We start from the raw sequence: 26,456 nt of genomic DNA, 5'->3' as shown, positions 1-26,456 counted from the left end.
GAAGGGTAGGAAATAAGGGGTTAATAGTGGGTGGACCAGGAGGGCGCAGTGGCTCCCGCCTGTAATCCCAGCACTTTGGGAGGCCAAGGCGGGCGGGTCATTTGAGGTCGAGTTTCAGACCAGCCTGGCCAACATGGTGAAAATACAAAAGTACAAAAATTAGCCAGGCATGGTGGTGCATGCCTGTAATCCCAGCTACTCAGGAGGCTGAGGTGGGGGAATCACTTGAACCCAGGAGGCAGAGTTTGCAGTGAGCCAAGATCGTGCCACTGCACTCAAAAGAACGGGGGAGCGGGGGATGGATGGAGGTGGGAGGGAGGTAGGGAGACGAAGGTAAAACCAGGGATGCCAGAGGCAAGAATAGTACTATATTTTAGAGCAGAGGGCCCCCAGCAAATTCATGAGAGTTGATTGAAGTTGATTCTATCTTACTCTAAAACTCCTTTATTTTGTTAAGGTGTAAATTGACAGTAAAAAGAAAATGCAAAGGATTTAGGAAAAGATTAGCTCAGGGTGGGCTGGAGTCATTAAAGTAGATGTCAATGAACGATGCAGCTCACGAAATCCTGACCTTTCCTCTTAAATGAGCGTGGCAGTCAGCATTTCCCACTGATTAAACTTTTGGCTCTTAGGCCGGGCGTGGTGACCCACCACGCCTGTAATCCCAGCACTTTGGGAGGCTGAGGCGGGTGGATCACTTGAGGTCAGGAGTTGGAGACCAGCCTGGCCAACATGGCAAAACCCCATCTCTATAAAAATACAAAAATCAGGGCCGGGCGCGGTGGCTCACGCCTGTAACCCCAGCACTTTAGGATGCCGAGGCGGGCGGATCACGAGGTCAGGAGATTGAGACCATTCTGGCCAACATGGTGAAACCCCGTCTCTACTAAAAATACAAAAATTAGCTGGGCATGGTGGCGGGCCCCGTCCCAGCTACTCGGGAGGCTGAGGCAGGAGAATCCCTTGAAACCGGGAGGTGGAGGTTTCAGTGAGCGGAGGTCGCACCACTGCACTGCAGCCTGGCGACAGACACAGCGGGACTCTGTCTCAAAAAAAAAAAAAAATCAGCCGGGCGTGGTGGCGCATGCCTGTAGTCCCAGCTACTCTGGAGGCTGAGGCAGGAGAATCGCTTTAACCCAGGAGGCGGAGGTTATAGTGAGCCGAGATAGTGCCACTGCATTCTAGCCTGGGGGACAAAGCGAGGCCCTGTCTCCAAAAAAAAAAAAATGTGTCTTTTAGAGGAAATTTTTGTATTAATAGTTAGGCTGTGATGTTCTTGTGGGTATTAAATTACATAACGCACTTGAGTTTTCAAACTGTTCTCCCAGAAGTAATTTCATCTGATCTTTCCAATCACCCTGTGAAATTAGCGAAATAGGTGTTAACCCTGAGGATACTTGAAAAAGTTAAGTACTTTGCCGAAAACTAAATGTTGAATCATAAGTGCTGAAACAGAACTCATAAGTTAACTCTCTTGCAAACTTTTCCAATTCTTTTTTCAATGCTTCAAAAAGACAAGAGTGGAACTATGCCATGAAAATTCACTAGCTTAAATGTGGACACAAGTGTTTGAGGAAGTGCAGTTAGTAGAAGATGAGATTCAAACTGCCATGTGATCTTGCCAGTGGGCAGAGAATGCTGAGAGAAGAAGGAAATTAGACAAATACAAGGTTTGTTTTACAGGAGTGAGATACATTGTCTCCCTTTCAGCCCAGCACTTTGCTAGGTTCTATGGAGAAGGAGGCAAGTTTTCACCCATGAGAGCTCAGGTAGGTAAATTGGATAGATGCAGGTAATACAAATAAAAAGTGTAAATACAAGTTAAAATAATGGCAGTTAGCCAGGTGCAATAGCTCATGCCTGTAATCCCAGCACTTTGGGAGGCCGAAGCAGACGGATTGCTTAAACTCAAGAGTTCAACACCAGCCTGGGCAACCTGGTGATACCCCATTTCTACAAAAAATACACAAATTAGCATTAGGTGCACGCCGGTGGTCCCAGCTACTTGGGAGGCTGAGGTGGAAGGAGTGCTTGAGCCCAGGAAATCCAGGCTGCAGTGAGCTGTGATTGTGCCACTGTAGTCCAGCCTGGGTGACAGAGTGAGACCCTTGTCTCAAAAAATAAAAATAAAAAAAATAGTAGTTGCCTACAAATATGTGATGAGCTGTTACTTAGAACAGGTAAGGATGAAGATTATTTCACTGATTAAAAGCAGAATTTTTGGCCGGGGGTGGTCACGCCTGTAATCCCAGCACTTTGGGAGGCCAAAGCAGGCAGATCACGAGTTCAAGAGTTCGAGACCAGCCTGGCCAATATGGTGAAACCCCTTCTCTACTAAAAAAAAACAAAAATTAACTGGGCTTGGTGGCGCACGCCTGTAGTCTCAGCTACTCAGGAGGCTGAGGCAGAAGAATCCCTTGAACCCGGGAGGCAGAGGTTGCAGTGAGCCAAGATCACGCCACTGCACTCCAGCCTAGGCGACAGAGTGAGACTTCATCTCAAAAAAAACAAAACAAAACAAAACAAAACACCAAACACTAGGCATAGTGTCTGCCACTTAGTATAATCGTTCAAGAAATGTCAGCTATTATACTAGGTGGACTTAACTGTGGAACTTAAAGAGAACATGTTCATTTCACTGATAAGTATGTCCTTAGCACCACTGTGGCACCCGCCTTGAGAATGTGTAGAAGAGCTATTCCTTAAAAAACCTTCATGAGGATATTTGATCACAGCCTAACGAAGAACTTTAACGATTGATGCTAGTTGACAGTGGTAGAGATGGTTTGGGAAGTAGAGGTGATTCCAGTGAAAGATTAGAGAAAGACCTTAATAAATGGTTGTCAGGAATGTTGTATGGGGGAAGGGGGATGTTCCTGTTTCTTAAGATTTTTTTGCCCTTGGTAAAAAGTCTGCTCATGATTTTATGAATAGCATAAAATGAGGCTAGTGGTGAAATACCCCAACTTTCGTATAGACAATAACTTTGAACTTTAAAACAAAGAGGGAGAAAAGCATTGAATGTGCTGACTATGAACTGTCCTTTATACACGTGAACACATGAATACGATAGTGCTAAGGTGAGCGGTGCACAGCATAGTTGTTGGGTTATTTTTAGAAATGGCAAAAATAAAGCCACATGCTTTTACCCAGTCTCTTTGTGAGACAATCAGAAAGCAGTCTGCGAAAATCAGAAAGGATTGCTCTTCGACAAAAACATAATTGGCACATATGAGGAAGATAAGCACTCAGATTCAGTAGTATCATGTGCTAACAAGGCAACCTGTTTTAGACACTATTACTCCTAGAAGTAATCTAGCTAAGTCTAGTGTGTCTGTTACCATCGTGTGCCTCTTTCACATCTTATGTAAATGTACTTTCTAATATTTGTAATGTATGTAATATTAATTTTAATTCTTTAATATTATTTTTAAGAAGAGATAGAAAAGGAATAGCAGTCCTGAGGGATTTTGCAAGGTCCCTTTCAACCTTTTAAAAACCTATAATCCTCAAGAAAATCAAAGTCCTAAGAAAAGATAATGGGAGGTGGGAAGAGAACAGTGACAAGTGGGGGTTACAAACTGTGTATGCCAGGAAGCTGGGCGTGGTGGCTCATGCCTATAATCCCAGTACTTTGGGAGGCTGAGGTGGGTGGATTACTTGAGGCCAGAAGTTCAAGACCAGTGTAGCCAATATGGCAAAACCCCATCTCTACTGAAAATAACAAAAATTAAGCCATGCCTGGTGATGCGCACCTGTAATCCCAGCTACTTGGGAGGCTGAGGCAGGAGAATCGCTTGAACCCAGGAGGCGGAGGTTGCAGTGAGCCGAGATCATGCCACTGCACTCCAGCCTGGGTGATAGAGCCAGACTCTATCTCAAAAAAAAAAAAAAAGAAAGGAAGGAAGGAAGCAAGGAACTATGTATGACAGGGCCCCATTTCTGCTCTTTGATTGTTGTTTTCCCACTATAGAAGGAAAAGTCAAAAGGCCATCAGTTATGAATATAGGAGCAGATTGTAGATATAAAAACAGTACTTAGGGCCAGGTGCAGTGGCTCACGCCTGTAATTCCAGAACTTTGGGAGGCCAAGGCGGGCCGATCACTTGAGGTCAGGAGTTTAAGACCAGCCTGGCCAACATGGTGAAACCGTGTCTCTACTAAAAATACAAAAATTAGCTATGCATGGTGGCGCGTGCTTGTAATCCCAGCTACTCAGGAGGCTGAAGCAAGAGAATCACTTGAATCCGGGAGGCGGAGGTTGCAGTGAGCTGAGATGGTGCCATTGTACTCCAGCCTGGGTGACAGAGTGAAACTCCGTCTCAAAACAAACAAACAAACAAAAAAACAACCAAAAAAACAGTACTTACAATGTGGTAAAGAGAGAAAAGAGAATATTTCTGCTTTTACAAAGTAAAGTCAGGGCTTATTAAATACCTTGCTAAACTGGATTTATGTTAGTATATAATAAGGCATATAAACAACATGATTTGAAGAATGAAATTTAACTAGGTCTATTGTGATGATCTGTGCTTGTGTTCTAAGGAATTAGATTTTTAAGCAACACTTTGTGAGTTGTGAAATAGAATAATTGTAGATACTAATTGATGGAAATAGTCTTATCTATTTGGCACAATCATTTGCTCTAAGTAGAGAGTACAATGTAATTTTAAGCAAAATTGTATAAACAAATAATAAGTAATATTATAGTAGTAGCTTCTTGAAGTAACCACGTTTATGTAGTTTATAAGGTCAGACATTATGTATGATCCCCATCTTTTGCTCACATCTGTTTCATTTCTTCTCTGTAATTTTCTTGTGGTCTTATACAAAAGTTTATTTTCATTCTTTTAGATTCCATTTGTATGTTCTGTGAAATGATGATTAGGGAACAAAGTTGGTGTTATCAGACACACAAAAATATATGTGTATATTTATATATACACACATGCACACACACACACACACACACACACACACACACACACCTGTATAACAGAGGTAGTTAATATGCAGGATCTGAAATGCTTGGCCCCAAACCATCAAACAATCCTTTGGGGGATAACTAATCTTATTTGTTAAAGGGATTCTATAATCACAACTCAGAAACAAATAGTTTTATAAAAAGTGTCTGTAAAAAAAAATTGTCTGGGTTGCATGAGTGGCTCACACCTGTATCCCAGCACTTTGGGAGACCAAAGTGGGAGGATCGCTTGAGCCCAGGAGCTTGAGACCAGCCTGGGCAACATAGGGAGTCCTTGTCTCAAAAAAAAAAAAAAAAAAAAAATAGCTAGGCATGGTGGCATGTGCCTGTAGCCCCAGATACTCAGGAGGCTGAAGTGGGAGGATGACTTGAGCCCGGGAGGTTGAGGCTGCAGTGAGCCATGATCACTCCATGGCTGGGTGACAAAGCAAGACCCTGACTCAAAAAAAAAAGTTGGCCAGGCGTGGTGGCTCTGAAATCTACTGTGTGCCAAGAAAACAGAAAATGAAGGCGTGGAATCCTCAGGAAATAAAAATCTTAGTGTTTATTGCTTAGTATGAAGTTGGTGGATTATTGTTTTCATGTCTCTGTGTGAGGTGAAGCCTGTGTGTCATACCCTCATGCTATGGGTAACACCTCTGAGTTACTGATGCTATCATACATGTATATATCTCTATATATAAAATTGCAAAATCACACAAGTGGACAGCTGCAGCACTGTGGTCTCTTTCTGGCAGGTCCCTGAAGGACAGTGCTGAAAAATATCCGCACAGTGAGCAGAACCTCGAGCACCTGGTTGTTCATTTTTCTTGTAAGGAGAAATGGCCAGATATGAGATTATATACCAAATTATGGGCTGTGGCCAATAGTTTGGCTGGATGGTCAGAGACTTGGAAGGAACATGATTGGAAAATTGGTGACAAAGAAATTTGGGGAAGTGATCTGTGAATAGACCTCTCTGAATGAGCCAAAAAAAAAAAAAAAGGTAAAGATATTTGTGTCCACACTAATTCTCAGCAAAGGGTGACCTCAGTAGAGGGGCATTTTAACAATCAAGTGGATAAGATGACCCATTCTGTGGATACCAGACAGCCCCTTTCCCCAACTACCCTTGCATCCAGTGAGCTCATAAACAAAGTAGCCATGGTGGCAAGGATGGAGGTTATGCATGGACTCGGCAACATGGACGTCCACTCACTAAGGCCAACCTGGCTACAGCCACTGCTGAGTGCCCAATCTGCCAGCAACAGAAATGAACACTGAGCCTCTGATATGGCACCTTTCCTCGGGGTGATCTGCCAGCCACCTGGTCACAGGTTGATTATATTGGACAGCTTCCATCATGGAAGAAGCAGTGTTTTGTCCTTACTGCAATAGACACTTATTCTGAATATGGATTTGCCTTCCTTGAACACAATGCTTCTGCCACAACTACCATCCATGGACTCCCAGAATGCCCTATCCCCTGTCATGGTATTCCACACAGACACAGCACTGCTTCTGATCAAGGAATACATTTTATAGCCAAAGAGATGCCGCAGTGGGCCCATGCTCCTGGAATTCTCTGGTCTTAACCATGTTTCCCATCATCCTGGAGCAGCTGGGTTAATAGAATGAATGGTGTAATGGCCTTTTGAAGTTACAGTGATGATTTTGGTGCAAGGTTCTCCAGAAAGTTGTCTATGCTCTGAATCAACATCCAGTATATGGTGCTGCTTCTCCCATAGCCAGGATCCACAGTTCCAGAAATGGAAGGGGTGGAAGGGGTGGAAATGGGAGTGGCACCACTCACCATTCCCCCTAGTGACCCATTGGAAACATTTTTGCTTTCTGTTCCCATGACTTTATGATCTGCAGGCCTGGAGGTCTTAGTTCCAGAGGGAGGAGTGCTTCCGGAGACACAACAATGATTCCATTGAACTGAAAGTTAAGACTACCACACAGCCACTTTGGGATCCTCATGCCTCTGAATCAAAAAGCTAAGAAGCGAGTTATGTTGGCTGGAGTAACTGATTCAAAATAATAGGGAGAAATTGGACTACTATTCCACAATGGAGATAAAGAAGTGAATATCTGCCAGGCGCGGTGGCTGACGCTTGTAATCCCAGAACTTTGGGAGGCCGAGGCGAGTGGATCATTTGAGGTTAGGAGTTCGAGACCAGCTTGACCTACATACTGAAACCCCATCTCTACTAAAATACAAAAATTAGCCAGGCATAGTGGTGGGTGCCTGTAATCCCAGCTACTCAGGAGGCTGAGGCAGGAGAATTGCTTGAACCCGGGAGGCAGAGGTAGCAATTAGCTGAGACCGTGCGCCACTGCACTCCAGCCTGGGTGACAGAGTGAGACTCCGTCTCGGAAAACAAACAAACAAAAAAACCAGAAGTGTGTCTGAAATACAGGAGATCCCTTAGGATGTCTCTTAGTATTACCATGTCCTGTGATTAAGGTCAATGAGAAATTACAACAACTCAATCCAAGTAAGTCTGTGAATGGCCCAGACTCTTCAGAAATGTAGGTCTGGGGCCGGGCGCGGTGGCTCACGCTTGTAATCCCGAACACTAGCTTGTTCATAGTGGAAGAATCAATGAACATTGTTTAAATTCATTGCCAATTAAAAGAAATACTTTGGGCCGGGCGCGGTGGCTCACGCTTGTAATCCCAGCACTTTGGGAGGCCGAGGCGGGCGGATCACGAGGTCAGGAGATCGAGACCACGGTGAAACCCTGTCTCTACCAAAAATACAAAAAAATTAGCCGGGCGTGGTGGCGGGCGCCTGTAGTCCCATCTACTCAGAGAGGCTGAGGCAGGAGAATGGCGTGAACCCGGGAGGCGGAGCTTGCAGTGAGCTGAGATCGTGCCACTGCCTTCCAGCCTGGGTGACAGAGCAAGACTCCATCTCAAAAAAAAAAAAAAAAGAAATGTAGGTTTGGGTCACCTGCCACATAAAGAACCACAATCAACTGAGGTTCTTGTTGAAGGTAAAGGAAATATAGAATGGGTGGTAAAGGAAGGTAGTTATAAATACCAGCTATGATCACATGACCAGTTACAGAAACAAGCACTGTAACTGTGATGAGTATTTCCTCCCTGTTTTGTTAAGAATATGTTGTGCGTCTATGTACATATATTAATATCTTTGTTTTCATTCTCTTATTTCTTTATCATGTAACACAACATTTATTGACTTTATATCAGTATTTATAAGATTTATTGACTTTATGTCAGTATTTAAGTATTGTTAATTTCATATCACAGTATTTAAGTTATGGGATATCAGCAGAAGAGTAAACATCACCCAAGGACTTTACCTTGTCTTCTGGGGAAGGGACTAGTATGTTTTCTGTTGTACACAGGTGCATTATATTAGGTGGAATTATCGCTTTGCTATTGTCTTTATTTGGAGATTAAGTGTGATACAGAGAGATGTGTATGGCTGCCAAGTTGAAAGGTGAGAACTTGTGATGGTTAATTTTAAGTGTCAACTTGACTGGATTAAGGAATATGTAGAGAACTGGCAAAGCATTATTTTGGGGTGTGGCCTTGAGGGTGCCTCTAAAGGAGATTGATGTGTGAGTCTGGGTAGACTAAGTAGAAAAGACCCACCCCCACTAATGCAGGGACAGGGGTGTGTGGGGGGTAGTGTCCAATCGCCTGCTGGCCTAGATAGAACCGTGGGTAAGTCACTCACTCTCCCGGAACTGGGATACATGCTTCTTCTCCGGCCTTTGGACATCAGGTTCTCCAGCCTTTGGCCTTTGGACGCTAGGACTTACATCAGCAGCCCCCGGATTCTCAGTTCTTCAGATTTGGACTGAGCCACGCTAGTGGCATCCCAGGGTCTGCAGCTTGCAGACAGCCTGCCATGGGATTTCTCAGCTTTCATAATTGTATGAGCCAATTCCCCTAATAAATGTCCTCTCTTCTCTTTCTCTTTCTCCATCTCTTTCTCTGTCTCTCTCTGGATATATCCTATTAGTTTTGTCTCTCTGGAAAACAGTAATACACACACACACACATATAATCATAGAGATATGAAAGTGTAGTTTCGTATCTTAACTTGGCACTAAGCATTTATACCACTTGCACATGTGCTGTGGCTTTTGTCATTTCTGACAACCTGATGGCCATTCTGCTCTGGCTTTAAAACTACTTTGTCCAGGCCGGGACTGCACAATAGGGGCCCTTTTATCAAGTCCTTATCGTTGTGTAGAGAAGGCTATTTTGAGAGGATATAAAGGGATATAAAGTAGAAGGGGGTTGTGCTAAATGTTCATTCAGGCTTTCTGGCAATGCAAAAATTATGGAGAACTTCATGGCTGCAAGACAAGAAGAAAACACTCTATGAGGTGACTGTGTCATCCCCTGGCAGGAGGAAAGGTTCTAAAGTTCTTGAGGAAAGTTGGTTGGATGACAAGAGTAAAACAGGTTACAATGGCATACTTTTCTATAAGCCAAATTCATATGATATCATACATAGAGGGGGTTTAATGCAAACCATTATGAAAGCATTTTATTTCTCAAGCACTTCCTGTGGGCTAGGCCCTCTCCTGGACACCAGGGATGATGTGGCAAATAATATAGATAATTATTCCGGCCAGGGGCCGGGCGCGGTGGCTCACGCCTATAATCCCAGCACTTTGGGAGGCTTAGGTGTGCAGATCGCTGGAGCCCAGGAGTTCGAGACCAGCCTGGCTAACACAGCAAGACCTCATCTCTACAAATAATACAAAATATGAGCCAGGCATGGTGGCACACACCTGTGGTCCCAACTACTAGAGAGGCTGAGGTGGGAAGATTGGTTGAGCCCGGGAGGCGGAGGTTGTGGTGAGCCGCGATTACGCCCCTGCACTCCAGACTGAGCGACAGAACAAGACCGTGTCTTAAACAAACAAACATGATATGCCTATCTCATAGAGACTACTTTCTAGTTGGGTAAATCAACAATAAACCCAGAAAAAGTCACATAATAAAACTAATATGCAGATAATTGAAATAGAGCGAATGACGAAGAATGGTCAGCTGCTGGCTACTTTTGGTCCACTGTGTCACTGTGATTTTTTTTTTTTTTTTGAGATGGAGTCTCACTCTGTCACCCAGGCTGGAGTGCAGTGATGTGATCTCGGCTCACTGTAGCCTCTGCCTCCTGCGTTCAAGCAATTTTCCTGCCTCAGCCTCCCAAGTAGCTGGGACCACAGGCGCACACCGCCACGCCCAGCTAATTTTTGTATTTTTTTTTTTTCAAGTAGAGACGGGGTTTCACCATGTTGGCCAGGATGGTCTTGATCTCCTGACCTCGGGATCTGCCCCCCTCAGCCTCCCAAAGTTCTGATATTACAGGCGTGAGCTACTGCTCCCGGCCTGTAAGCGATATTTACTGGGAGATCCGAATGACAAGAAGGAGCCAGCCATGTGAGCATGAGGAGGAAAGCATTCCAGGTGAAGGGCACAGCAAAGACAAAGTCCCTAGGGCAGACACTAGCTTGGCCTGCAAAGGGAACAGAGAGCACCACAGTGGTGCAAACCTGGAGGGACGGGGAAGGTAGGAGGAGAGGTCAGAGGGGCAGGCAGCGACCTGATTAGAGAATGTTAGGCAGGTGAGAGACACAAATTGTGCTGCCTGGCCTTCAAGGAACTCAAGGTCCAGAGAAACACCTGAGATTTAAATAACTAAGCACACAAATTCCTGACCTAAGGATCCAATGCCTGGGGGTGGGGGGTGGGGGTGGGGTGGGGACAGGTTCTTCTAAAGGATCAGCTGGGTGTGGGGCATTATTATAGGAAACCATGCCAGGAGAGTAGTTCTGGGCCTCCAGAAGTTCCTTCTGGGTTTATTTTTTTCCCAGACATTATAGAACTGTACAACATCAGAGCTGCAGAAGACTTTCCAGCACATTCCTCACTTGAAAAACTAGATAATCTAAACGATCAAACACGCCCAAGGCTGTACTTTAATCACATTAAGGCATAGCTGGGCCTGAGGAAAATCAGAAATGTCTATAAGCTCACCTTTGCTTTTGGGAACGTGCAGTTCCGTTTTACAAAATACAGACCACACCATCCCTGAGTACAGCAACGCCGCCCATCATGACATCCTTGGTAGATTCAGGGCTTAACACAGTGCCGGTCAAGAACCCATTCACATTAATGGGTACAAAATACACCTAGATAGATGGAATAAGTTCTAGCATTCGATATGGCAGTAGGGAAATTAGAGTTAACAATAAGTTATTGTATATTGCCAAACAGTTAAAAGGGAAGAATTGGCATGTTCTCAACACAAAGAAAAAATAAATGTTTGAGATGACGGATATCCTAATTATCCTAATTTCATCATTACACATTGTATACATGTTTCAAAATACCATGTTACCCCAAAATATGTTCATCAACATATATCAATACAATAAATCAATAAATGAAAGAGGTGCACCACAGAGATCTGAATGATTAAAACTAACAGAGGCCAGGTTCAGTTGGATCTTGTTCCTCTTCTCATTCCTGCAGGATAAGCTTATTGACCTAGAAAAAGCACGATAAGCACTGACTGGCCTCTGATCTTCTTTCAGTGACTCCAGCCTCTCAATAGGTCTATATTTGCCTTCTGTTGTTTCCTCGAGCAAGTACAAACTTTCTTGAGTTAGTTTTGGTTTGCTCTCCACTTTTTCACACTAAACTTCAGTCTTTGCTGCAAACACTTGGTAAACAAGTCTTTATTCAGTAATCATGGCATTTCGTTTCTTGATACAGCACATTCAGGAGCACCGTCTGTGAGGGAGACTGAATGGAGGAGGGGGAGTTTGGATAATCGTTCAGGCCTTTCACGGAATTCCTGTCACATAGGCCTCCCAAGTGCCTTACTCACAGCCCATAATTACTTGATGTATTGTTTTGATTTGTTGGAACCCTTTGCACTGTGCGACAGTATTGTTTGTACTTGTGATGTGCGTAGGGTGGGGCTGGCAAATATACACAGATCATATTTTCTACTTAAAACTCCAACATGAGAGAGGCGCTTACTAAATTCTTTATTTCCATTTTTTTTTTGTTTGTTTGTTTAGATGGAGTCTCACTCTGTTTCCCGGGCTGGAGTGCATTGGCATGATCCCGGCTCACTGCAACCTCTGCCTTCCAGGTTCAAGTGATTTCTGGCTAATTTTTGTATTTTTAGTAGAGACAGGGTTTCACCATGTTGGCCTGCTGGTTTCGAACTCTTGACCTCAAGTGATCCAACCACCTTGGCCTCTCAAAGTGCTAGGATTACAGGCATAAGCCATCACACCTGGCCTATTTCCATTATTTTTCACAACTTATATGAGGCAAGTATAATTCTCCCCGCTACACAGATGACAAGATTAAGGGTTAGAGAATACCTTGTCTAAAATCTCACAGGTACGGCTAGGCACGGTGGCTCATGCCTGTAATCCCAGCACTTTGGGAGGCTGAGGAGGGCAGATCACTTGAGCTCAGGAGTTCAAGATCAGCCTGATCAACCTGGTAAAACCCTGTCTCTACTAAAAATACAAAAATTAGTCGGGCGTGGTGGCAGGTGCCTCTAATCCCAGCTACTTGAGAGGCTGAGGCATGAGAATCACTTGAACCTGGGAGGCGGAGGTTGTAGTAAGCCGAGATTGCGCCACTGCACTTCAGCCTGGGTGATGAAGTGAAACTCCATATCAAAAAAAAAAAACAAAAAAACCTCACAGGTAGCAAGCCTCAGCTGTCGCCAACTAGACATCCCCATATCTGGTTTTTCCATTGCTGGTTACTATTACGTGTATCTTTTGTTGTTACAATTGGCACACAGAGTTTACAGGAAACAGTCCTTAAGTCCTTAGGGGTGGCCCGAACTTCTGTTGCCTCCTAGATTGATTATAGGCTCAGAAATGGGAGAGACTTGGGCCAGGCATGGTGGCTTATGCCTGTCATCCCAGCACTTTGGGAGGCTGAGGCAGGTGGATCACTTGAGGTCAGGAATTCGAGACCAGTCTGATCAACATGGTGAATCCCCATCTCTACTAAAAGTACTAAAATTAACTGGGAGTAGTGGCACGTGCCTGTAATCCCAGCTACTCAGGAGACTGAGGCAGGAGAATTGTTTGAACCAGGGAAGCAGAGGCTGCAGTGAGCTGAGATCACACCACTGCACTCCAGCCTGGGTGACAGAGTAAGACTCCTCTGTCTCAAAAAAAAAAAAAAAAAGAAAGAAAGAAAGAAAAGAAACGGGAGAGACTTGGAGAGAGATTTATACTGAGCAAATTAAAGCTTTCAGGTTTCACTTTAGTTTGACAAAAGATGTCCACCAGAAATCCAGACTCCTTATTTATTATTGGCCCTTTGTAAATAAAGTGGGGGTGAAAGAGAGCCCTTTAGATTGTCTTCGTGTCAGTTACACCTTTAATATGTGTCTTAGGAAGGATTCTGGCTGCTGGACTTGTGGGGGAAGTAGATGTCCATGTAGGTTCACCTTGGAGAGAATGGAGAGGAGGCCGACCAGGCCAGATACTGCGGGAGGCCTCACCCCAAAGCTCTCAGACCTGTTTCTTGTTTGAATGCTTGACATTTTATCATCGCAAATTAAATTTTTTGAGTTGACAAGTGGCCTTTTAAAATGCAAATACCTAACAGTAAAGGCATGCCAATAATATATGGCTTTCAGTAAGCCCAGAGTCCTTTTTTTTTTTTTTTTTTTTTTTTTGAGATAGCATCTCACTTTGTTGCCCCGGCAAGAGTGCAGTGGCAAGATCTTGGCTCACTGAAACCTTCAACACCCTGGGCTCAAGCGATTCTCCCACCTTAGCCTCCCAAGTAGCTGGGACTACAGGCGTGCCACCATGTATGGATAATTTTTGTATTTTTTTTAGAGACAGGGTCTCACTATGTTGCCCAGGCTGGTCTCAAACTCCTGAGCTCAACTGATCCTCCTGCTTCAACCTCCCAAAGTGCTGGGATTAGAGGCGTGAGCCCCTGCACCTGGCCACCACAGTCCTCTCGAGTTTACCAATAGTATTAAATATTGACTTACAAATTTTTCCAATTTACTCTTCTGTCCAGACCAATGTATCATTTTCCATAATCTTATGTAAAGTTCTGTGGACACCATTTTCTAGGTCAATCCTGAGAACCAAAAATAAAGTTGTCACATACATACGATTCCTTACCTATCATATTGCATTCTAGCTGGTGTTGTTTTTTTTTTTAATCATTGATTGGATTATACTAAATCAGACATTGACAACATTGCCAAGATGGAGATGGGTAAGTTTTCAGCCTGAGAAAGATCTGTTGGTTTCTTGCTATGTAGATTCGCATTCCTCAGGTGAGGCGCAGTGGCTTACACTTACAATCCCAGCACTTTGGGAAGCTGAGGCAGGAGGATCATTTGAGCCCAGGAGTTTGAGACCAGCCTGGGCAACACAGTGAGACCATGTATCTACAAAAGATAAAAACATTAACCAGGCATGGTGGCTTGTGCCTGTGGTCCCAGCTACTCAGGAGTCCGAGGTGGGAGGATCACCTGAACCCAGGAGGTTGAGGATGCAGTGAGCTGTGACTGTACCACTGTACTGTAGCCTGGACAACAGAGTGAAACTCTATCTCAAAAAAAAAAAAAAAAAAAAAAAAAAAGCTTCTCATTCCTCCAATGTCAAGTGTTCCCACTGGCTTCTCTTTAATTTATCCCCTGAATGACATAAAAAATTTACTACCAAATCATGTTCCTACCCTCCCATCAATTTTCCTATGGGCTCACTTTTCAGAAGGAATGGGTGTAGAATATTATCACCTCTGTCTTGGAAAAAAATAAGCCCTGCAATAAATAAAATAATTAGTTTTGTGGGTTTTAATAACTTTTAACACTATGATTAGAGATAGTGTTCTCTTAGTTATCTACTGTATCACATTCTTATCTTTTTGCATGTCAATTTTGACAGTTATGAATATGGAAGGTAATAATTACTATACAACCTGTGTCTATAAATAGACATTTAAATAACCACCATTGCCAGTGACTTGTCTACAATAGCTATAATGAATAAACTCATTTGTCATCATCATTTTCTGTAAAAAAAAAAAAAAAGACATGCCTTTGCTGACAAACCTTCAACAAAAACTGATCCATTCAGTTTCTCTCTAGAGTAATAATTATGTTTTCTATAATTATAATATGTTTTCTGGTATTTCTATGAGCTTTTTTGAGGGTGTTCCAGGAAAGGTTTCTATGAGCATCAAACAATGAATCAAAAAGTATGGGAATTTAAACTCTGCATAGGATTGTTCTAAAATTGATGGTACTTTGAACAATATGAAACAATTATATTGCCTTGTTATCAATGGAAGATAACATACCCGGGAAATCATGACCATTACAGCTGATACATTTAAGAAGTGTCTTAAGAGTGAATATGGTTAAGTCCTTATAAAAATATTTTTCAAAATATTTTCTCTAATATGTTGAGAAATATCAGTAATTTATAAGCCTTTTAAAATTAAATGGAAAAAGTCATATCTTTGTGAAGCTCTCAGGTTTTAGCATTTATAGTCCATCAGACTATAGAGAAATAAAATAGAAGAGTGAAAAAATTTTTTCTGAAGCATTAAAATGCACATGCACTGGGAAACATTTAGTTTCAGTGCAAACTTTTCATCCTGGTCAGTCATTCCCACTTGAGGGTTTTGACTGCAATTTTCCCACCACCGAGACATAAATGTGAGACAATTCGCTTGGAGGAGTGGGGAGGTAATTAGCCTATCTCATATCAAGCCGTCTATATTTTCTATGACTGCACAAGGTGTTGTAGAGAAATTCCCTGGACCAATAGAACCTCAGGAGACAAGTGGGGGAAGTCGCGTATATCGTGCAAGTTCTCCCAGGTAACTCGATCGCCCTCTAGGTTGCATTTACAAACAGTTCGGGAGGCTACTCTGACCGCTTCGCCACCAGGGAGTATGAGGAAAGGGGCCGGATTCCTCCCAGTAGGAGGACTATCTGGACCAAAGAAAGAGGCTGGCGACAGGAAGGAAGGATAGATCAAGCGTTTGAATAGCAGCTACAGGGCAACCTAATGCCTGTGCAGTGTTAACAGGCGCGCGTCACACACAGCTCCCCCGTCGCCCCCTCCCCCCAAGCACCCCTCCGCCGTGTGTCACCTTCCTGTTCGGAAGTCTTAGTAGGTTGCTGGGACAGAACAGGGGGCGCCTGCTCCACCCATCAGGTATCCGGTTGGAAGAAAAGCCAGTCTCAACAACTTGATTCTCTCGGTTAAATGATAAGTTTAGCCGACCATCCGTCTCCAAGTGCTGAACATTAGGGTAGGGGAGGAAGGAGTACATCAGACGTTCCTTTCTTTTCCAACCACAAATCATACGGTTGCATCTATTCTCTATTCCGCGTAGAGCCCTCCGACTTGAATGCCACGTTCCTCCCGGAATGCATGCCACAGAGCCTCTGAGAAAATGAACCCTGTGCATGTGTTTTGAATTTTTTCCGGACTGATTTGTGAGGATCATCAGTTAAGTTACATTTCTTGTGTGCGTGCTGGAGGTGTAATAAAGCTAGGACGCTGATGACTGTAATTTTCTGAGTGATGTCGCAATGGGGAGAATAAATGGCCCAGTGTTGAACTTTGCAGCTTGCTCCCTTCCTGTATTTAAATTGCCTTGATATAAAGTGGGGTTCATAACAGAACAGGGATAGCCGTCTCTGGCTCGTGCTCTCATGTCATCTCAGAGTTCCAGCTTATCAGAGGCATGTAGCAGGCAGGCTTATTCCAGCCATAACTGGGCTCTACCTCCAGCCTCCAGAAGTAATCCCCAACCTGCATATCCTTGGGCAACCCGAAGAATGAAAGAAGCAGCTATAAAACCCCCTTTGAAAGGTTCGTACTTACCGTACTGTATTTTGCAGATGCCTCAGAGGATTTGGGGTTACTTGGCATGGGGAAGGCACATAAGGTGGGGTGTAGGAGAGGGTCTCTGGTTGTAGGTTTCTTAATGTTTGAAAACAAACATGAAAAGTCTGTGTGCAGGTTGATGTTTCTGGGCAGCCTGGGCAAAATCTGCTCTCTCAAGAGGGGAAGGAACCAGGTGGGAGCAGAGCTAGGCTGGGCTAGGCTAGTTGAAAGGTGGGACATGACATATGGGTGGCATTGGCAATAACAAAGTCATATTCCATGAAGATTCCGTACAAAAGGAAGCAGACATGGGCCAGTTACTGTGATTTGAAATTGCCTAAACATTGCTTTAGGTTAGCATGTCAATTTCAGGTACTAGTAAGTGATTTTTTTTTTTTTTTTTTTTTTTTTTGAGACGGAGTCTCGCTCTGTTGCCAGGCTGGAGTGCAGTGGCACGATCTCAGCTCACTGCAACCTCCGCCTCCCGGGTTCAAGCGATTCTCCTGCCTCAGCCTCCCGAGTAGCTGGGACTACAGGCGCGCGCCACCACGCCTGGCTAGTTTTTCTATTTTCAGTAGAGACGGGGTTTCACCGTGTTAGCCAGGATGGTCTAGATCTCTTGACCTCGTGATCCGCCCGCCTCGGCCTCCCAAAGTGCTGGGATTACAGGCGTGAGCCACTGCGCCCGGCCCCAGTAAATGCTTTTTATAAGTGTGGGTACTGAGCAAACTTTCCCAGCCAGACTCCAGGAGAGAGAATGTGTGTTTCCCTTCTCTCGGTTTGGGACTGTTGCAACAAAGCAAACCAAGGAGTTGAGACTAGAGCTCACTTTAGGGCAAGTGGGGGTGGTTTTGCCTGCAAAACAAACCCCTGCCCAAGACCAAGGAAAAGGCGTTTCACATGCTATTCCTGGTTTGACAGCTGGTATTTCGGGACTGTGCCAGATCCAGTAGGCAACTTTAAAATGGCAGAGCCCTTGGCAGCAAGAGGTCATGGCAGGGCAGCCACCGCAGACAGCAACAGCGAGCGCCAGGTACCTGGCCCTATGAATAGTGGTAACTTGTAACTGCCAGCTCCGGGCCCAGTCGCTGTGCTCGCGGCTTCCCGGCCAGCACTGGCTCACGTCCCCTCGCCGGCGGTCAGGCTGCGGCTCCCAGACATCCCCCAGCCGCGGGGTTACTGGAAGGCACCGGCATCGCTGCTCTGCAGAGTCCGGGCCGCCGCCTCCAGCTTCCCTCTCTTCCCTGCCTTCTGCAGCGGAGTCACCCGGCTAATCTTTCAGGATAAAGTCACAGTTTATGTGGGATTCACATAAAGAGCGAGCGAGGTGGCAAAACTAAGAAGTCCTGGGGCAGCCTTGAGTTAAACCCAGGGTGGGTAGGGACGATTTTAAGACCATGTATCATGACCTGCAGGGTTTTCAAATGGGACAGCGGGAGAGGAGCAGGCCCCATAGAGGAATCGAGGATGCCCGGGTCACGCCAGGTCGGCCCCCGGGCAAAGCTACCCCTCCCTTCGCTTGTTACCTCCTCACGTGTTCTTGGCATGGCAGAGATTAAAAATGCAAGGAAAAAAATTACATGCGGAACGGACAAAATGTTCTCAGAGATTACTTCGAAAAAAAAAGTGAAATGCAGATTGTACTTTTTCCTTTAGTGCAGAGACGACTTTTATTTCCGCCCCCTCCCCTCCACATTCCTGACCTCTCCCTCCCCCCTTTCCCTCTTTCTTTCCTTCCTTCCTCCTCTTCCAAGTTCTGGGATTTTTCAGCCTTGCTTGGTTTTGGCCAAAAGCACAAAAAAGGCGTTTTCGGAAGCGACCCGACCGTGCACAAGGGCCATTTGTTTGTTTTGGGACTCGGGGCAGGAAATCTTGCCCGGCCTGAGTCACGGCGGCTCCTTCAAGGAAACGTCAGTGCTCGCCGGTCGCTCTCGTCTGCCGCGCGCCCCGCCGCCCGCTGCCTATGGGGGAGATGCAGGGCGCGCTGGCCAGGGCCCGGCTCGAGTCCCTGCTGCGGCCCCGCCACAAAAAGAGGGCCGAGGCGCAGAAGAGGAGCGAGTCCTTCCTACTGAGCGGACTGGGTAAGCGCCGCCGCCGGCCCCGCTGGGGACTTGGCTCACTTCCCCAGAGCGGCTCGGCGGCAGAGGCCGGCTTTCGTCGGAGTTCTCGGGGCCGGGGTCCCGGCGGCGGGAACTGGAGGACCTGGCAAGGCGAGGTCGCGCGCGAAGCCCTGCGCCCCAGGGATAAACCCCGGAGGGTGGCGCGCACCGCCAGCTCCGGCTAGGGAGGACGGTGGGGGTCCCGCCGCAGGACGGCGCGGGTCCCGCCGCAGGACGGCGCCAGGCCGGGGAGAAGGAATCCGCAGGGAGAGTGAGCGAAGCCACCGTGGCCGCCGCGCACCCGCCGGGAAGCGCTTCGGCGCGGCGAACCCGGCTTTCTCGGGCGGCGGAATAAATGAGAGGTGGAAAACTACCCCGGGCTCTCCGGCCCTCCCCGCGCCCTCCGCCGGCGCGTTCCCTCTCTCCTGCCCCAGGAGCCGATGGAGACTGATAACGGCCCCGCGCCAGGCCGTCCCCGGGCGGTCCTCGCGCCCCCGCCCGGGGCTCGCCCTCTCAATGGGGACAGAACCGCCCGCCGCAGGCAGCGTAGCCGCCAACAAACCGCGAGGCGGTCGGGGCGGGGCGAGGGGCGAGGCGAAGGGCGGGGCCACTTCTCATTGTCCGGCAGTCTCCGCCCCCGCGGCGGTGCCTTGTTTATAAGGCCGAGCGCGCGGCCCGGCGCAGCATACGCCGAGCCGGTCTTTGAACGCTGACGTCTTCCTGTCTCCCCGTGGTGGTGATGACGGTTAAAACCGAGGCTGCTAAGGGCACCCTCACTTACTCCAGGATGAGGGGCATGGTGGCAATTCTCATCGGTGAGTGCGGGAAAAATCTTGCGGGACTTCTGCTCCAGGAGACGCAAAGTGGAAATCTTTTGAAAGTCCCGGATCAGATCAGTGTATGTCGCGCCGGACGTTATGAAGCCGTCTAAACGTTTCTTTATTTCTCCTCCTTCATCCACAGCTTTCATGAAGCAGAGGAGGATGGGTCTGAACGACTTTATTCAGAAGATTGCCAATAACTCCTATGCATGCAAACAGTAAGTTTGACCGGATTTGAGGAAATAATAACTAGTATAGTTTGAATTTGCCAGCGGTAAATATTCTCATCACGGCAAAGACTTCTGGGGTGGGGATCTCATTTCTCCTTAAATTCTAATATATTTGACACATTTTAAACATTAATTTGCTGATTTGGCTTGAACTGGAGATGTAAGATAAATGGTTCGTGTCGGCCGAATTCACGGCCTTTCTCCATGAGCAACAATCCTTATTTTTGTATTTAATGGGGTTTACTATTTTCTTTAAGTGACTAATGTATTGGGGTATTTACAGTTTAAACAGTGAATTATCCAGGTAGAAGTCGGTAGAGCCAGAAACTCACTTTTGATGTTGGTATGCCCCCTAGTGGCGAGCTGGATTCTAAATCGTGCCCTTTATTCCCTGCAGCCCTGAAGTTCAGTCCATCTTGAAAATCTCCCAACCTCAGGAGCCTGAGCTTATGAATGCCAACCCTTCTCCTCCAGTAAGTTTTTCTATGTGCCGTGCATCTGTGGAGAACTGTAAGGGAGTCAGTTAGTATTCCTACATTAATGGATTAAAATAGCATTTCTAGAAATTAGTATTAAGGCAGGAATGCTTCATTACTTTATGGCATAACAAGCGATACAAATATTTAAGTATTGAGTCAGAATATTATTTTATTTTTTCCTGGGCATATTTTACCTCCAAAGTGGTTATTTTAAAAGGCATATTTCATAAAAAGGTTTTCTCTGTCTGAAACAACATGATTGTGTGCAGTTTCCATACTCATTTGAAATGACTTGTCATGAAATGTAGTTTTGAATGTTTATAGATGTATGGGCATTTGCCTTAGTCATTTGTAGATGTAACATCTTCTACGTCGTTTATATTATAGATGTCTTCCTTTGAAGCAATGATACTAAAAGAAATTCTTTTTTTTTTTTTTTTAGCCAAGTCCTTCTCAGCAAATCAACCTTGGCCCGTCGTCCAATCCTCATGCTAAACCATCTGACTTTCACTTCTTGAAAGTGATCGGGAAGGGCAGTTTTGGAAAGGTAATTTCAAATCTGAAGATCTTTTGGTACACTTCCTTTGTGTCCTCTTTTACATTCTCCCTGGATGAGGATAGAAAAATGATTTTTTTAAATTGAAATTTCAGGTTCTTCTAGCAAGACACAAGGCAGAAGAAGTGTTCTATGCAGTCAAAGTTTTACAGAAGAAAGCAATCCTGAAAAAGAAAGAGGTATGAGATGTGCTTGATGGGGCTGGCATTGGAGGTAGACACTCCTTGAATAATCTTGATCTTGGAATGTTGGTGCCAAGTTGAAACTTGCCACTAAATCTGAATCGTCATTTTCCTAGGAGAAGCATATTATGTCGGAGCGGAATGTTCTGTTGAAGAATGTGAAGCACCCTTTCCTGGTGGGCCTTCACTTCTCTTTCCAGACTGCTGACAAATTGTACTTTGTCCTAGACTACATTAATGGTGGAGAGGTGAGCAGGGGGAATACAAGTCAACTCTTAGTGTCTCTGCACAGCCTGCTTTGTTTTAGTTTGAGAAGAAAGTTTTCAGAGATACTTGGTGGGGAGAATGTTACCAGAATTAGCATTTCCTTCAACCTGTCAGGTTTATAGTTAATAGATTACTTGGGGCCACTTCCTGCAGTTGTTCTTTTGCTGTGTATGTCAAAACTAATTAAATTCATTTGCAACCCAGACTGACTTTGTTCTGTCTCCTGCAGTTGTTCTACCATCTCCAGAGGGAACGCTGCTTCCTGGAACCACGGGCTCGTTTCTATGCTGCTGAAATAGCCAGTGCCTTGGGCTACCTGCATTCACTGAACATCGTTTATAGGTAAGACAGAGCTCTTAAGGCTACCTGTCTGGGTATAAAGGAGATGCAGCACTGGCTCCTTCATAGGGCCTTAAAATAATTTGTGTTTATGTGCAACTTGGTTGCCTAAAACCAGATCCTCTAGCACGTGAGCTGGCTTGACTAAGTGCCAAGGGGGAAGCAGCCAAGTAGGATTGTGCCTAATCCAGAATAGATGAGCAGAACAAGGGCTCCCTTTTTTCTTCACTACACAACTACGGTGAACCTAAAATGCCTCTAATACCTTTAGCAATTATCTTTAAGAGGATATCTTATGAAGTGAAATTAACTTGTGCAACTACTTTTCTATTCACTTTTTTACAGAGACTTAAAACCAGAGAATATTTTGCTAGATTCACAGGGACACATTGTCCTTACTGACTTCGGACTCTGCAAGGAGAACATTGAACACAACAGCACGACATCCACCTTCTGTGGCACGCCGGAGGTAGGCGCTGTCTTGGTTTGGGGCCTGGTTTACCCCCGCCTTCCAGGAGAGAGATGGACAATCATGCATTTAACTACCAAAAAGAGTAAACTCCTCTCAGAGATATCTTAGTACAATACAGTGCAAATAAAATACATTTGCTGTTTGATGTAGCATGAGAAATCTCAAGTCCTTCTGTTCCTTTACTGAAAAGTAGCTGTTTGTAAGATCTGCATCATAAAAACTTTCTAAATCCCTAAGTAAGGGATATCAAGTGCCCAGCAGTTTCCTAAATGTCAGTACACATAGGTAGCCAGTCACCCTCAAAAAGTCCAGCAGTTTTATCAGGAAGGAATCTAAAGATAATATATCTTCCAAGCTGGCTCTGGGTCTCTCAGCTTTTTCAAACTAAATGTGTGGTCGTGGGATTGCCTGCTTTCGCAGGTTCTAAACTCTTGTTTCCCTGGTCTGTGTTTCAGTATCTCGCACCTGAGGTGCTTCATAAGCAGCCTTATGACAGGACCGTGGACTGGTGGTGCCTGGGAGCCGTCTTATATGAGATGCTGTATGGCCTGGTGAGTGGCACATTGGGAACCATGGAACACTGCCTGCTCCCTACAATATTGTCTTCACACAGCCCATGCTTGGCCATTGTGTCTTGCCCTTATCAGTATGCTTATCAAAAGCAGCTAAGAGGCATATTAGTTATTTTATATTTCATAAGAATAATCACTTAGTTCTTTTGTGCTTTTCACATTTTGCTAGATAGGACCACATTTAACCTGTGCAGTGGTGAAAAACTACCACTTACTAACATCTATCCCCTCACCCTCCACACACACATACACACACACACACACACACAAACACACACGGGTTGCAAAGTAGACAGACACTTAAATAGCAAGGGAAAAGAAAGCATTGAGGTGGGGAGAGTTTCTCAAATCAAGCCTAATATTTATTGCAGTTTATATCTTTTTCTCTACTGGTAATATATGCCGTATGAAACTTCCAATTAAGTCTAAAGTAATTTTCCCCTTCTTTCAGCCTCCTTTTTATAGCCGAAACACAGCTGAAATGTATGACAACATTCTGAACAAGCCCCTCCAGTTGAAACCAAATATTACAAATTCCGCAAGACACCTCCTGGAGGGCCTCCTGCAGAAGGACAGGACAAAGCGGCTCGGGGCCAAGGATGACTTTGTGAGTGATGTTTTCCTGTTCTCCTGGGCCAGCTGGGACGTGCACTAGACCTCCCTGCCCTTATTGAATGCACCTGTCTAAATTAATCTTGGGTTTCTTATCAACAGATGGAGATTAAGAGTCATGTCTTCTTCTCCCTAATTAACTGGGATGATCTCATTAATAAGAAGATTACTCCCCCTTTTAACCCAAATGTGGTGAGTATCTGTCACTCTTCTAAGTATAGAGAAGCCCAAAGGGCATTTATTTTAATTCAGAATTGTCTGGGGGAGGGTTGGAAGGAATACATTGGCAGATGTTTTCTCCATAAACCCATTATTTTACCTACATAAAAAGTACATTTTTGTGTCCCAACAAGGCTCCCATAATTTTTAAACACATTTATCAATTAGAAACATCAAAAGGCAACAAGTGAACATTATTATGTTTAAACTGTGCGTAGCCTTTTGAGATTTTGTGCTTGAAGTGGGTGATTATGGAAGTTGATGTAAGACTTAAACTTATTTAAAGCCTGGTCAAGATTTCCCTGTCTTGTGTCCAGTGTGATTTCTTGACAAGAGTGTTTTTCCCTTCCCGTCACAGAGTGGGCCCAACGACCTGCGGCACTTTGACCCTGAGTTTACCGAAGAGCCTGTCCCCAACTCCATCGGCAAGTCCCCTGACAGCGTCCTCGTCACAGCCAGCGTCAAGGAAGCTGCCGAGGCTTTCCTAGGCTTTTCCTATGCGCCTCCCACGGACTCTTTCCTCTGAACACTGTTAGGGCTTGGTTTTAAAGGATTTTATGTGTGTTTCTGAATGTTTTAGTTAGCCTTTTGGTGGAGCCGCCAGCTGACAGGACATCTTACAAGAGAATTTGCACATCTCTGGAAGCTTAGCAATCTTATTGCACACTGTTCGCTGGAAGCTTTTTGAAGAGCACATCCTCCTCAGTGAGCTCATGAGGTTTTCATTTTGATTCTTCCTTCCAACGTGGTGCTATCTCTGAAACGAGCGTTAGAGTGCCGCCTTAGACAGAGGCAGGAGTTTTTAGAAAGCGGACGCTGTTCTAAAAAAGGTCTCCTGCAGTTCTCTCTGGGCTGTGATGACGAATATTATGAAATGTGCCTTTTCTGAAGAGATTGTGTTAGCTCCAAAGCTTTTCCTATCGCAGTGTTTCAGTTCTTTATTTTCCCTTGTGGATATGCTGTGTGAACAGTCGTGTGAGTGTGGTATGCCTGATCACAGATGGATTTTGTTATAAGCATCAATGTGACACTTGCAGGACACTACAACGTGGGACATTGTTTGTTTCTTCCATATTTGGAAGATAAATTTATGTGTAGACTTTTTTGTAAGATATGGTTAATAACTAAAATTTATTGAAATGGTCTTGCAATGACTCGTATTCAGATGCTTAAAGAAAGCATTGCTGCTACAAATATTTCTATTTTTAGAAAGGGTTTTTATGGACCAATGCCCCAGTTGTCAGTCAGAGCCGTTGGTGTTTTTCATTGTTTAAAATGTCACCTGTAAAATGGGCATTATTTATGTTTTTTTTTTTTTTTTGCATTCCTGATAATTGTATGTATTGTATAAAGAACGTCTGTACATTGGGTTATAACACTAGTATATTTAAACTTACAGGCTTATTTGTAATGTAAACCACCATTTTAATGTACTGTAATTAACATGGTTATAATATGTACAATCCTTCCCTCATCCCATCACACAACTTTTTTTGTGTGTGATAAACTGATTTTGGTTTGCAATAAAACCTTGAAAAATATTTACATATATTGTGTCGTGTTATTTTGTATATTTTGGTTAAGGGGGTAATCATGGGTTAGTTTAAAATTGAAAACCATGAAAATCCTGCTGTAATTTCCTGCTTAGTGGTTTGCTCCCAACAGCAGTGGTTTCTGACTCCAGGGGAGTATAGGATGGTCTTAAAGCCAACCTAGATTCCAGGCCTTTTTAGCAGCAGTTTATGGTGTTTGTCATTCATAAATCCGTCCAAAGAAATTCCTTGCAATTTACTCATCTTGCAAGGATTGCTATGAAGTAATGCTTCCTGTATTTATTGCCTGTCTTGTGAGGTTGGACTATTTGTCTTGACATTTGGCTTGTCTTCAGTTACAGGTAATTCTTTCTAGGAATATTTGAAAGCCTACTCTGGGCTGGGCTCTATTGCGAGTGCTCAGGATATCATAGTGGACAAAGCAGACAACTCTGCCCTTCCAGAGCCTGATGAAGAAGGCAGACTTAAAGCAGTTAGTTGAGATGGAAATTGAGAAATAGTCTGTGAAGTTTAGGAGAATGCCACTCAAGAGGGTGAGAATTTTTTTTTTTTTTTTTTTTGAGATGCGGTCTTACTCTGTTGCCCAGGCTGGAGTGCAGTGGTGTGATCTTGGTTCACTGCAGCCTCTGCCTCCTGGGTTCATGTGATTCCCCCACCTCAGCCTCCTGAGTAGCTGGGACTACAGGCGTGCACCACCATGCCTGGCTAATTTTTGTATTTTAGTAGAGACGGGATTTCACCATGTGGGCCAGGCTGGTCTTGAATCCCTGGCCTCAAATTATCTGTCTGCCTTGGCTTCCCAAAGTGCTGGGGAGAATGTTTTAAATAAGTGGATATGTTCCCAAAAAGCTGACTTGGCGGGACATCTGGTTTCTGACAGTACCTGGAGTTGACCTAGGTCTAGAGTGAGCTCAGTAAAGGGAGCCTGAAGGAGCTCATCCCTGGCTTGGACTGAAGCCTCTTGAGCCAATGTCTTCCTAGCACCCTAAGGGCCCAGCAGGCTCTGGGGCTGCATGGCAGAGCCCACTCCTAGAGCTCACCCCACTGTGATATGCTCTGCGGGAGAAAGCAAGGTGGCACCATCCTAGGAGATCTTGAGTCCAAAGCATTTGGACTTTTTGACTCTTCTAGGCCTTCCACACAAATACCTAACAAGTAATCAGGGAATCCCCAAACAGTTG

General features: G+C 44.8%; 1 protein-coding gene across 3 annotated transcripts in view; it reads left to right on the top strand.

Moving 5' to 3' along the window:
• Positions 1-25,273, top strand: part of SGK1 (serum/glucocorticoid regulated kinase 1) — a 151,671-nt gene extending 126,398 nt beyond the window's left edge. The window contains exons 1-12 of one of the 3 annotated variants that reach the window (XM_032159409.2): positions 18,770-18,955; positions 19,937-20,012; positions 20,422-20,497; positions 20,946-21,050; positions 21,155-21,238; positions 21,358-21,489; positions 21,738-21,850; positions 22,193-22,316; positions 22,775-22,870; positions 23,343-23,498; positions 23,606-23,695; positions 24,081-25,273. In XM_032159409.2, coding sequence (XP_032015300.1) covers positions 18,838-18,955; positions 19,937-20,012; positions 20,422-20,497; positions 20,946-21,050; positions 21,155-21,238; positions 21,358-21,489; positions 21,738-21,850; positions 22,193-22,316; positions 22,775-22,870; positions 23,343-23,498; positions 23,606-23,695; positions 24,081-24,248 — 1,338 coding nt within the window. In that variant the 5' untranslated portion in view covers positions 18,770-18,837 and the 3' untranslated portion in view covers positions 24,249-25,273. Of the gene's footprint in view, positions 1-18,769; positions 18,956-19,633; positions 19,789-19,936; positions 20,013-20,421; positions 20,498-20,945; positions 21,051-21,154; positions 21,239-21,357; positions 21,490-21,737; positions 21,851-22,192; positions 22,317-22,774; positions 22,871-23,342; positions 23,499-23,605; positions 23,696-24,080 lie in introns of those variants that run through there. The other 2 variants (XM_032159418.2, XM_032159397.2) reach the window with 2 other exon arrangements.
• The last annotated feature ends 1,183 nt before the right edge of the window (positions 25,274-26,456 follow it).

Source organism: Hylobates moloch, unplaced genomic scaffold (assembly GCF_009828535.3).
Source record: "Hylobates moloch isolate HMO894 unplaced genomic scaffold, HMol_V3 SCAFFOLD_2, whole genome shotgun sequence".
NCBI lineage: Eukaryota > Metazoa > Chordata > Mammalia > Primates > Hylobatidae > Hylobates > Hylobates moloch.
The sequence above is the reverse complement of the archived record's forward strand: the minus strand, read 5'-3'. Positions and strand labels throughout refer to the sequence as shown.